Below are 13,209 nucleotides of genomic sequence, written 5' to 3' on the forward strand. Positions count from 1 at the left end.
ACAGGTGGTATATAATATAATTTTTTAGTAAAATGGACGGACAATATAAAATATAAGTCATTTTTAAAAATAGGTACAACAAAGATTCAATGTGATAATTCACAATTTCATCAATAAAATTACATTATAATACAGTTAAAAACATACCTAATGGAATTCGAAGAATTTGTAAGAATATCATCAGGTTCTTGAAGACGTAAAAAATTAAAAATTCAGTTTAAAAATCCTCCCTCTTATCTACATCTGATAAAACAAACTTAACGAAGAAAAATTCTAACTACTCAACCATCTGACGATCAGAATCAAACTTATGACACCAAAGGAAGAACTGATCGCTTTATTTGAGGAATTACACCTGTCCTCTGAACAATAACACTCTTCCCAGTAGATACCATCTTCGTCAACTCCCCAGTTACAAACTCCAGTAACCCCAGTTTCTGCTACAGATGCACATCTCCTCATAACTTGCCTCCATCTTCCATCCCCTGAAATTTCATTGGTCTTCAAATGTTCTAACATCGCAAAATGGTGACAATAACCAATAAGAAATTATGTTTATCCAGTTAACTGATCTGCCCAGATGTTGTTAGTGAATTTGAGTATTAATCACGACAAAATTACACTAAAGTTAGTCTATTATTAAAAAATTTTAAAAATGGAATGAAACTAAATATACTTAGATCACACTAAATTGAAAATGAGCTTTGAGTATCATAAGTATGTTAGGTTAAAAAAGCTCTTGTCAAGATTCAACCGGTCACAAAATGGAAAAAATAAAATGAAAGCAAAGATAAACATTAATAAATCACAGGCGAGATTTGGACATTTAAGTTCCTATAAATCGACATGAAGGCTTTGAACAGGTTACACAGGATGTGTAAGTGATATAAATATATTTCGTTGAAAGTTTCGATTTGTTCATAGTCTTTCATTATTCTTTTCAAAAAAAATCATTGGCTTACTATTTCTTCAACGTGTGTTTTAGCGGTTACTATCCCTGATCAAATTATCATAGACTGAGTAATGCAAATTTGCAGTTGAAAACCTCTTGAATAAAACCTTAGAAATTTTTTTTAACTAATTCTCTAAACCGAACGTTTTCCAAGAAAAACGGCCTGTGAAATTATGACCTCATTTTTTATTTAGAATAATGAATAATTGGAACTATTAATACATTGAGCATTTGAAGAAATTTCAGTTACCCTTTCAATTTTATCGAAGAAAATGTGAGAAACGTTCGTATTTTTGACACCCTATATCTTTGAAGGGTTGCATACCTACTTGTTTATTCTGGAAATATTATATATTATATGTTTTCCAATATTACCTCCTGCATGTTTGGCGCATCTTCAGTAAACACCCTGCATATTATAAAGAATCGTTTGGGCTGTCATTTTTTTTTGGTTTTTGTAAAAAAACAATTGAGAAATTGCTTTACAGTCGTCATTTTTAGGGTTATCCAAGCAATCTTTGCTCGAAAAAAATTCTATGAAAGACCCAAGGCATTTTTTACAAGGAATCATCATCCCTCAATTCTTTTCGCAACTATTCATTTACATTACACCCTGTAAGTTGCCTTAGGCTGTGACTACTATACTATTTTCAAGCACATTTAAATCAAAACATACTGAATACGCCAAACAATAACTAATCAAAACGAGTAAAATAAATTTTACCGAAATCCCCTCTGAAAACGTGGGTAAGCTCTACATTAAATTATTGGAGATGAATTACTCACAAATATATCCCTTTGGACTCTGGTGTGTAATTTTCATGCAAAATGAGCCAGGCATGTGGCTCTCAAAGCTATTACATTCTATTGCTATGTGCTCCCTTTCATCAAACTTCCTGTAAGCCCCACAGTTATCTTGTCCCTTAGGATCCTCACTTGAACTGCACTGGTAACATTTTATAGCCTCACCTACAATTTCAACAAAACTGATGTTATTATTCCACCAAAATTATTGGGGTTGAGTTCAAACACTTACTTATGGTGAAGAGTAACGTGAAAAAAACGAAAAAGCTGGATAGAAACAAAGCGTTGGTCAACATATTTAAATAATTAACTAGTTAGTCATATATACATGAATATTTCTGTTTGTTTTCATGGGAATGTGTAGTTGTTATGGGAATTTAAGTAGGACTTGCGCAGAGTGCTGGGCGTACTCAACTTTGACAATCATTATGGCCAATGGGGCCAACATTAAATCCCCAGGTAGAGGCAAACTCTATTTGTGTCTGACCAGGTAAACAGTGGCGTAGTCCGGTTTTTAACATTACTGTATCGCGCAGGTTGGATGCATTTTTATTGTGAATTTCAAGCGATATATATAAGCCATATAATTTATCGATAAAGATGTCAATGAATGGTAGATAAAAAATTTCAAGCTTTGATTAATGATGTCTATTGGAAGAAGTATATTTGAATAGGTACGTCAAAAAACAGGTTTTCCACTATTTCTCTTTGAAAATCGCCATTATTTATCTTGCAAAAAAACTTTCGTGAATCTCGCGATAAGTATGATAATACCTATTTCATTTCAAAAATATGGTCTATTAAATTTGAATATTTGAATTTGCTGTTTTTGACTTGCGATTAATAGGTTAGGTAGGTACTTGAATACCTTTGCACAGCAAAAGAATGAGGAATTCTCGATTCTGTAGGTTTAGTTATCGTTATACCTAAAGAAATGTAGCGGTTTACTTGTATGTGAAAAATATTTATCTACTCCAAACTCCTGAAACTATTAGGATAAGGTGTAGGTAATTCTATAGTCTTCATACCGATGACACTCTCTACTCTAATTATTAGTTCCCTTCCTACCATTCAAAATGTTTCAGAAATGTGTTACTTCAAACATTTATTTTATCTTACAGGCGTCATCTCTATATTATAGCAACCAAGCAACCTTTTTATATTTCGAAATTAAAACGAAAGTAGAGGCCGCCATTTTGAGCAACCATTTTGTTTGTCCTATGATTATTTCAAAAGGCATCGCATCGTAATTTTTGCAAGTATATAGATACTTATTGAATAAATGTCGAAATGACACAGACAGGATTACGCTAAACATTTCATTTTCAAGGATCTTCTATTGCGATTTGTATCTAATGTCCTCTACATGATCAATGTGAATTCTCGAACAATATACCTTTTTTCATTAGGTAAGATCTAAAATTCACATGAATTTACGAATCAATAATAGAATGTTCGCTGGTCTCGCACACATTCACAATTAACAGTGCAGCATCTCATTTTGAGCTTATTAAATTAATCATTAAAAAGACGACGAGAGACTGTCTGCTATGAGTGACTTAATTATGACATAAACCTTGCCCTGATGCGATGTATATGTATGTCATCACTTGAACTCCGTAATTAAACGGTACTCAAAGAGATGACACAATTTCTTGTATGATCTCATACAGGTGATTTGTGTTTTTTCGGGACTTGTGAGATATACCTACTTACGTGAAACTAATTTCCATTTATACTTTGCCAGCTATTTTCATTGGTTATTCGGATTAATTATAGCTTCATATGAAAGGGATACAAAAACACATAATTCTAAATTTTTACCATATATTACACATGGAAATTTATTATATGAACATACAATTTTTTACATAAATAACGTCATAAATTCATTAAAATTTTCCTGAGTGAGTTCAAACCTTTTATGTCTTCTAACAATTATTTTTCGGATTTAAAAGAATTATCTACATATTAGCATAGAATTAAATATATAAATGAAAACAAGGAATAGAATATTAAAACAAAAAATATATATCTTATTATACAAAATCTTCACAACTACAATACCTGCATTATTTGTACATCACTTTCTATAATATTCAAACATCGATTCATAACTGTATAAGTATCTCTTTTTTTTATTTCATTAATCTTAAATAAAGTTTCAATTTCATTGCCTCAAACAAAAAATGGCAATGAAAGATAAAGCTGCAACAGCTACATTAACCTGCAAAGAGCTTCCAGAGTTGCAACCATCTGTATCACAATATTCACAAAAATCAACTTGGATATAAGAATTCGATTCGGATGGGCATTTGCCAACAGATTGACTATTGGGGATGGTAACGCAGTCCCTGATGGTCAAAGTTCTCTGGTCGTTTGCTGAAAAATAGTATACGAGTATAAATAAAATATCAAATCTACATGAATATGTTCATATTAGGTGAAAAATTTCCATGCTACTCACATGTTGATACTTTTTTCATGCACACTGTTTTTTTATCGCCATAAGAGCTGAATGTACAAGTTTTCACGTATGGAACAGTGGGCCTGCTTTGATAAGGGTTGTTTTGATAGCCTTGGTTGTAACCCTGGTTGTAGTTGTTTCTTCCTTGGTAATTTTGTTGGTAGTTTGTGTTGTAGCCTCCACTTTGGTAGTTACCACCAGTCTGTTGGTTATAAAATCTGTCGAATTTTGTTGTGTTGAAGTGGTCGTGGCATCTTATATCCAGATCAGATGAACATGACCAGCACATCAAAGCATCTGAAAAGACAAGTCGCAAATATCACCACTGTTCATCTCTATTTTCAGATATCTCTTGCATAATTTGAATGTGATGATTGCCATCTTCAAATTACGATGTGAGTTACCAAAGTAAACTTTTGAGCAATCATCTTAGTAGTTCTCTTATACAAAGACTTTGTTCTAATGCGTTAAATTTGATTGGTCCAGAAGTCTAACTTGGTCGAACTTCTATGAGCATAAATCTCGAATTTATCCCATTGCTAGATAACATTTTGAATTAATGTTAGGTAGTAGAAACCTACATTATAACTTTATAGTCGATGATTTCATCAAATCGTAGAGTCGTAGACCAAAGTCTTACCGACAAATTCAAGGCCTTCACCATGGCTGTTTGTTTACTTGAACCATTAGAACAAATCTAGAGTGGGAGTATTTACCATTGTTGGTTTTTTCCAGGACAGGTGTTAAATAATCTAGGTGTGGCAGGTAACTTCCTACCAAAATTTGAATCTGGACGATCCAACACCCAATAAAAGGTATTCATGGACACGTTAATTTCGAAAAATAAAGAAAAATTAGATTATCACTGACTGCAGCCCAAAAAATAATAAGAGAATTTATTGATGATATTAGTACCTACCAGAATTGCTGTCGAATAATGTCTTTATTCTTTCAAGCCCATCTGATTATCATTATTGATATTTTTATTGTTTGTCTATTCGATTTTAACTCATTCTGAATGCAATGGGAATTTGAATGTCTTTTGGTCTTCATCATTGAATGCTTGAAAAGCTTTTCGTCATACAAGGAGCCAAGTGACATATCAGGATATTTTATTACCACTGTCTTAAGGAAAAAGATATGAATCCCCTCTGATAGAATATAGAATCAAATAATTCTAATAAACAAAAAGCATAAAAACCTGATTTCTGATGATATATAATGATTCTTTTCGAAAGACATTAAATGTCAATAAAATGCACCCCAACTCTATATTATTCGCTACATAATTTCATCTTACAGAAATTATCAGCAGAAAAATAATTCTCCAAAGATTCTCAATAAAATTATGTAAAATTTCTGGAAATTATTTGAGTATAATTGAGCATGAATATTCTTAAAAATACTATTAATTAGCCTATAAATATGACACATAGGTGAAAAAATTAATTGGCATACTTAATTGTCAGGTGTTTCACTCAAAATTTACTTCAAAGGCTAAATTTATCAATTTTTATCAACAATATTTTCCATATTATCTAAAACCTCAGTACCTAATATATTCCAACATTGGAGAACCCTCATGCAGAACGTTCATTCCAACCTTCAATGTAGTATAATTTCTGAAATACAATATTTGTTGGCAAACTATGGGAAGTGGGTCATTAAAAATGAAACTCCTTGGATAGACCATTCTGCATGACAAACCGCGCGAGAGGAATATTCAGAAGAATCTATGGCGTGAAGGTTAAAGAACAGTTATATTCTTGTTTACCAACTCGCATTTAAAGATCTCTTTCAATATCCAACTCTACTTTTGTTTACAATCACTATCGAAAGCATGAGGTTGATATAAACACACAAACATTTTTGATTTCACATCGACCAAATCGAAGGAAATTCACTCAAAACGAGGGCTTGTTTTTCCTTTGGATTCATAGTATCATTTGTATATAGAAAATCAATACGAGTGATTTCCAGAGAAATCTCTAAAGGAATCCAGAAGTTTCAAAACGATGAGCATTGAAACATCAAACCAATTTTCCTTGAAACAACACTTTCAAACTACGATTTCCTCTCGTATGAACTTGTAGGTACTTAAAAAAAATCATTATATCGACTTCAATGAGATCTGAAACTTTCACTGAATTATTTAATGATAATGATCTTCAAGTAGAGATGAAAGTGAATCATATTCTTTACAGTCTCCATTTTCTCGTACAGAAATGGACCATATTTACACTGAGGATTTCACCATGATCATTTCCTTCTTTGCTTTGGCGTTGCCTAATATAAAGTTCCTCAAATGTTTGAAATACACCACCGAAAAGACAAAACTTACTCCATTTTCATTGCTACTCCAGTTCTTAATCAGATTTTCTTACAATGAAACTTAAATTCTAATGTGCAGTATGAATTTGATAATGATTATCATTTGTCACAATCTAAACCTTGCTTTTTTTTACAAAAAATTTTCGGAATATGTTGTGGAAAGCTTGGACTTCAGTTAAAGTTTTGTTTTGAAAACAGATGATCCCTAAATTGAGAAAACATATAGGTACCTACTTCTTGCTTTCCTTTATTATCAAGAAAGATATCCAATTTTTTAACTAGAGTTTAATTTACTTTATTCCACTCTGATCACTTACCTATTTGACTAATTCCTAAAACGAGAACCACCAAGCACCCTGCTATTTTATCCAGAATCATGATTAAATCAGTACCCCTTCACTGTATCACTACCAAATTTGATCACTGCACTATAAGCAAGCACCTGGAGTTCAAACACTCAAATAGTCAAATGCAAACACACCTTCCAAGTTATTGCGTTTCACTATCAACTCGCAGCCCCACCATAAGAAGTACTCGGATAGATGGTTATTGGAAAATATAGGTTGAATTAACTTTTTACACGATATGACGTCTGTTTTTAAGGTCCTACATTGCGGTAACTTTTTGCACCAAATCGAAGTCGTATCGAGTTACTTATCATTGAATTTGGAATAGTTCGATTTCGGTTGAAAAAAATGTGTCATTGGAGGTGGGAAATTGAATAGTCAAAGCTGAAAATTATAAGGTGTATTTATAGAATTGAGGAAAGTTTCAGATGAAATTGTGGATTGATTTTTCTTCGGTCCATATAAACCCTTCCATCTTATTGGTAAAATTATTAAAGACTTCTTCATTTTTTATAAATCTTGATATATTCATCCAATCTTTTCAAATGGATTCTCATGAGAATCGTACAGTTTGTTGAATGAAACTTGTTGAAGCAGAGTGTTGAATGAAACGTTGAAAATTACCCACATTGAAACTGTCTCAGTTAACGAGATTCATAAGAACTTTGGGACTTTGCAGGTCCTTTTTGGGAGAGCCTGAGGTAGCTCAAGAAAGCACACATTTCATTCGCAGACTATACCTATTACCTATAGTAGTGTGCTCAGGGTATACGTGCAATTTTGAAAAAAAAACCATTTCGAAGGTGAAAATTCAAACGAAATGAGATAGCCCCCTAATTTCAAAATAATTTAGTTCAGCGTTTTTAGTTTTGTTTGGAGGTCTATCTTGAAAAGATATCATTTTAAAATCATGGATTGTTTATATATATCCAATGATATATTTATTCCTACACCCACACAATATAAAAAAACTTCAAATATTTTTTCTGAGACTTCTGAGAAGAGCAAATATATGACGTTCCAGGGGAATAAAATCTAAAAAACCTCTTGATTTTAAAATAATTGAAATACAAATAATTCTCTTCAAAATCTCATTTAACATTGAAAATTACGTTTTTCGTTGACATTCTTCAAATATTCGAAGAGTTTGGCCTTCTTTACGGCCCATACCTAGTACACGTGCAGTACCTTAATATATAGTTAAATTAGCTTCTAAACGACTTGCAATTCACATTTCGCAAAATTATTCCAATATTTTTTATGAAGGTAAAACGGAATTCTTTAAACATTCAACAAATATTGAACTCCTAGACTACATTATAAATATTTTAATATGAACCCAAGAATCAACAACGTTAGAAACAACCTTGATAATTTCCTAGCAATTTTTCCCATCTTCCATACAGCATGTGACTCATCTAATAATAATTAATAATAAAACGTAAACAGCTTAATGATGTGACTAAATGGCTAGACAGACTAGCCAGCGAAAACGCGATAAAGAAGGTGTGTATAATTTTTTTTACAATATTGTGATTAATGTAACTATAGGTAGACTAATCGATTGAAAATCTACCAATTTGAAATTTTTTTTTGTCACGGGAAAAATTAATTCCATACACGCTTCTGAATCCACAATTTGAGTTATTCCTCATGAATTCTGAATTTTGTGTGGATAAATATTGCTGGAAAATTAACTGTTTTCAATAGATTAGACTCTGTATTCCTACAATTGTCGAAAATGTGAGTAAGTAGGTATGCATTTTTAATCTTATGTTCCGGTTCAGTTATTACAAACAATCGTTAGGAGCAACAAATTACGTAGTTACATGCCGTTTAAGTTTCACCTTGAAATATACACCTTAAATTGAAATAAAATAGGATTCGACATTGTATCAAATGAAAGAAAAAATTGAGCTTTTAGTTCCACTTCTTCATGATTACATTAGATTACGTTCTTGCAATTTCTTATACTTGTATGTTCATCGATTTCTATCTCTTTTTTTATGATTTTATTGCCGATCAAGAAGGTATTTTTCATTGCTTGATCGATTCGATGATCCAGTTCAAAGTTACATTATTTTTATCTCCTCATTCTCCTACTGACTGGATGAAGGTCATTGTTCAATCATGACAAATATTTTTGCTCTTATTTATTGGAGATAACCTTTCTGAAACCTCCACCAGGTGCGCACTTCACATATATGGGAGAGGCTAGGAGCTTTGGAGCAATAACCCCCCAAAGACTCCAACAAATTCTAATACCTTATGCCTTTTCGATGTTTCTTTTCTCAATAAGTTGAAAAACATGAATTTCACGAGAAATCTCGCAGTTTCTCGGTAAATATTTTTCCTCTTCTGATATTTTAATTATAGGTAAAAGTAGTGTTTATTTAAAAGAGATCATAATATTAAAAATGGCGGCAACTTTACTTATATCAAAATGGGCTCCATTTATGTATTTTAGAAGGAGGAAAGTCGGTAATCTCTGCGTTTGTGAAAAAAAACATGAATTTTCAGTTAAGACTTTCGATATATAGGTACTTATTTCAGATAGGTATGTAGTCGACTGTTCTGATATATTCGGATTTGGGTTATTTGGTACTTATTTCTGCTATTTTATGCTGTAGCATAGGTGAATCTTGCTCGTGGTAAATCATTCCATATGTAGGTGTAGATTGTAAGATGATGTAACACCTATTTCATTATCGAATATCAAGCATATATCTAGAGGTAGGTAAGTGTTTATAGATTATATTCAAAGTGGAGACTGCTCTGCTTAGACACCATCAAATACAAAAATGATTCTATTTATGTTTGTTAGCTAGTTGCGAAAAATCGCAGTGGGGAGAGAAATCAAAATGGCGGAACTGTCAAAATTGATAATGCATATTACTGTTCTGTGATTCTAACATGTGGATCATCGAAGAATCACGCATCCCGCATGTTGCGTTCCGCCACTGGCCTCACCGTTTCGACCCAATGGTGCCATGAAAACAATATGAAATCCCTAGGTTAACAGTCAAGATAACTCAAATTACTTATTAATTGAACCAAACCCAACCTCAAAGCTTGTAGTGATTAATTTGTTTATTACTTCAATAGTCGAAGAAAGTTTTAGGTGGCATTAAAGTATTCATCTTCAATTGTAAAATGAATATTTTAAATACGCTATGCCTCGCTTCCGTTATAGTGGTTTTGGTATTTATACAACAAGGTGAGATGCTTTAGATTTTAAATACTTTTCTCAAAATATTGTAGTATGATAATAAATGTTTATCGGTCTTTTTCACTAGCTTTCTCCATAAAGTGCTGGGACTGTAGGTCTGATATTGATCCCAAATGCGCTGATCCCTTTGATAACACAACATTTGCCATAACTGACTGCAGCACTCGTAAATTAGAACATTTACCTGGAGTGAGAGCTACCATGTGCAGAAAAATGAGGCAAAAAGGTTATTATATAGTCTAAGTTGTTCAGTTCAGTTTACTTAATATGTTCTCGATTTTAGTAAATGGCGTTTGGAAATATGTGAGAAGTTGTGCCTTCTTAGGTGAGCCTGGTATTGGAGGAGATGAACGTTTTTGTTTGATGAGAACTGGGACTTACAATATCTTTATGGAGTATTGCACTTGCAATACAAAAGATGGCTGTAATACTTCTAGTAAAATGCTATTCAGCCCTTTACTTTTGGTCCTGATATTTGCAGTATTGAATGGTTTTCGGTGAATATTTTGATCAATTGGAGGGGGGGTTATAAAGTTGGGACTGTATATAAAAAATCTGAGCGGGAAAAAAATATTACCTGCGCATATTTTTGGATAATTCTCAAATTTTCTATCAACAAATATCAAGCATGTGTCTCAGTCTAATTAAGCACTATACTATATGCCTTTTGATATTGGTCATTTCAAACATGAAAGTAATTACTAGTGCTGAATCATATGTAATATTTCCAAGTTATGAAATAATTTGCTCCTGTTTATCTAAACGCCAACCTTAGTGTTTTGTAATTGATTTTTTCATCAATTCCAGTTCAAAATTGAACTCAATCAATTTTGGATGCACAAAGTAATGAGTAATTTTGAGGTTAGGTTAGGTTTCCTTGGGTTGGGACAGTGAAAATCTAACAAAATATGTATTTTGTTTACCTACCCTGATGTGTTTATATGTTAGTATTACGATACTAAGGTTAATTGATTTTTCACTGTCGATAACACTAATGACACATTCCATATGTCAATTTTACATTCCTCAATGGAATTTCTCTTTGAAACATAATAATGTAGGTAATCTGAATATTTGTTATCATGTTCTTGACTGTAATAACCTTGAATAGGGATTTAAGTGTAAATAGCAGCATTCATTAGTTAAAGGCATATAATATGCATGTATGTTGCCTTTGTTATTAATAAGCAAAGTATGTTACGAGTTGTTTCAGTATACTTTAAAGTTCTTATTGAGAGATTGCATATCTTTAAGTGCGATTTATTTTGCATATTGTGTACCTTCACTTGATTGATAATTACCTATGTTCAAAGTCCGTCCAATGTTTTTATGTACTTTATAGAACTTTATTACAAGAATTTTTATACACATTTACAGAATAAACTATTTTTGTGAGACTTTCATCTTTTCTTCATTGATCAAGTGCAGTAGTTAGATAGAATCATTCAAGTAAGATTCCTAGTTCTCAGCGGATTTTTATTAAAGGGAAAGTCATAAAGACTTACGGCCGGTTTCATAATCAAACCTAAAGTCGCTTCAATTTTAAAGCTTCCTTTAACCCTACTAAAAATGACAGTAAAGGAAGCTCTAAACTTATTATTGATTATGAAACTGGACGTTAAAGACCTACCTACTTACCTATACCATAAGAGTTGGATAATATCATCCAACAGATAAGATTTGCAGAATTTTACCAATACCCTAGAAATTGAAGAATTTTAAGGATTGAAATATGAATATTTGAAAAACTATTAATGTGACTTTAATGCAAAATTTACAACATTGACATCTAAAAATTAATTATATTTTTCTTTCAACAAAGACACATAAACTATCAAAATTTCCCAACAAAAAAATCATTCAACTGCTAAATGTAAATAGAGCTACATGGGTACAGGATTTCTACAGGGTTATCTTGTTGCCATTAGCTTTTAGGATGAACTCTATTGACAGTCACCATTTTAGTTCAATATTCTATTTTTGGTCAATAATTCAATACACACTCTACTAAAAATATTACTCACTTAAACACATGATTCTTACAGTTTTGGCTCTTCGATATTTTTGGCATTTATTCTAGTTCATACTAAAATTAATGCTCAATCTTTTAAATCTCTAACAAACTGAAAGCGACTATTAGGCTCTTTAAAACAGTATAGTTCTTCGAACTGAACAACATTTTCGATTTTGTTTACACTGATTTTCAATGGCAAATTTCAATACCGGAAAATATGTAGGCAGTGTATGAAAGAAAATTTCCGTTGAAATGAAATCTGATGGCATTTGAAATTTGCCAATATTGCGGGCTAAATGAGTTTAATCGGTTTTTGAAAGATTTTAATTCACTTGCGCCTCGAATGGAATGAATGGCACTTATTAGAAATATACATCTTTCCTGTATTATAGGTTAGGTACTGAATTTTTCAGATGACAACAATTTCTGTATTCATCAAAAAATCCATGTTTATATAAACGGTTTGAATCAGGATTTTACAAAAGCATAGTTATACATGACACTCATTGGAAGAAATATTCCTACATTTTAAGAGAAGTAATACTCCTCTTGATTGAAGAACAAGGGTTATCATAAGATTAGAGAAAGTGATTAAGGTTTAAAATTTCTAAAATACATGCAGAAAGATTGAAATATATACAAAATTTACAGAATTATTGTTAGCATTCTAGAAGTAAATTCAAATAAGTATCAAATTGTATTTTAAACATCCAGAAACACTCTTAGCTTATGAATTCGAAAAGTTGAAATTTGACGGAATGAACAACTTTTGAACATTTGTCGCGGTAGTTATTTTAAAGGAAACATTTCTTGTTGTTCTCATCGTATTTTCTTATAAAATCATCAACGCTTGAAATGAGTATCTGCCTAAAAAGCCAAGTTAATTCGAAAATTCGAATCAACCCTTGGAACATAATTCTCTCATGAAAGGCGTACACTTTTATAGTGGCTGAATCAGGAGTAAGTTAATCTCTTAATTAACTTTTCAGTTGACTCATTCAAAGTTCTAACCGCTTTTTCAGAGTGTACCAGATGTTAAAAATCCGAAAAATAAAGCATTCTAAA

General features: G+C 31.9%; 3 protein-coding genes across 3 annotated transcripts; 1 reads left to right on the forward strand and 2 right to left on the reverse strand.

Annotated features, from left to right (window-relative positions):
- Window positions 1-223: 223 nt before the first annotated feature.
- On the reverse strand, window positions 224-2,147 carry LOC123317080. Its single transcript, XM_044903442.1, has 3 exons — window positions 1,989-2,147; window positions 1,739-1,921; window positions 224-485 (listed from the first exon to the last, which is right to left on the reverse strand). The coding sequence occupies exons 1-3, from the start codon at window positions 2,050-2,052 to the stop codon at window positions 274-276; spliced, it is 459 nt and encodes a 152-aa protein (XP_044759377.1). The 5' UTR covers window positions 2,053-2,147; the 3' UTR covers window positions 224-273.
- A 1,419-nt stretch (window positions 2,148-3,566) lies between these two features.
- On the reverse strand, window positions 3,567-7,041 carry LOC123317079. Its single transcript, XM_044903441.1, has 3 exons — window positions 6,872-7,041; window positions 4,224-4,520; window positions 3,567-4,138 (listed from the first exon to the last, which is right to left on the reverse strand). Exons 1-3 carry the CDS (start codon window positions 6,930-6,932, stop codon window positions 3,927-3,929), a joined length of 570 nt encoding a protein of 189 aa, XP_044759376.1. The 5' UTR covers window positions 6,933-7,041; the 3' UTR covers window positions 3,567-3,926.
- Window positions 7,042-9,926: 2,885 nt separating this feature from the next.
- On the forward strand, window positions 9,927-11,527 carry LOC123316630. Its single transcript, XM_044902807.1, has 3 exons — window positions 9,927-10,118; window positions 10,198-10,356; window positions 10,414-11,527. The coding sequence occupies exons 1-3, from the start codon at window positions 10,055-10,057 to the stop codon at window positions 10,629-10,631; spliced, it is 441 nt and encodes a 146-aa protein (XP_044758742.1). The 5' UTR covers window positions 9,927-10,054; the 3' UTR covers window positions 10,632-11,527.
- Window positions 11,528-13,209: the final 1,682 nt, after the last annotated feature.

This window comes from Coccinella septempunctata, chromosome 7, assembly GCF_907165205.1.
Source record: "Coccinella septempunctata chromosome 7, icCocSept1.1, whole genome shotgun sequence".
Classification (NCBI taxonomy): domain Eukaryota; kingdom Metazoa; phylum Arthropoda; class Insecta; order Coleoptera; family Coccinellidae; genus Coccinella; species Coccinella septempunctata.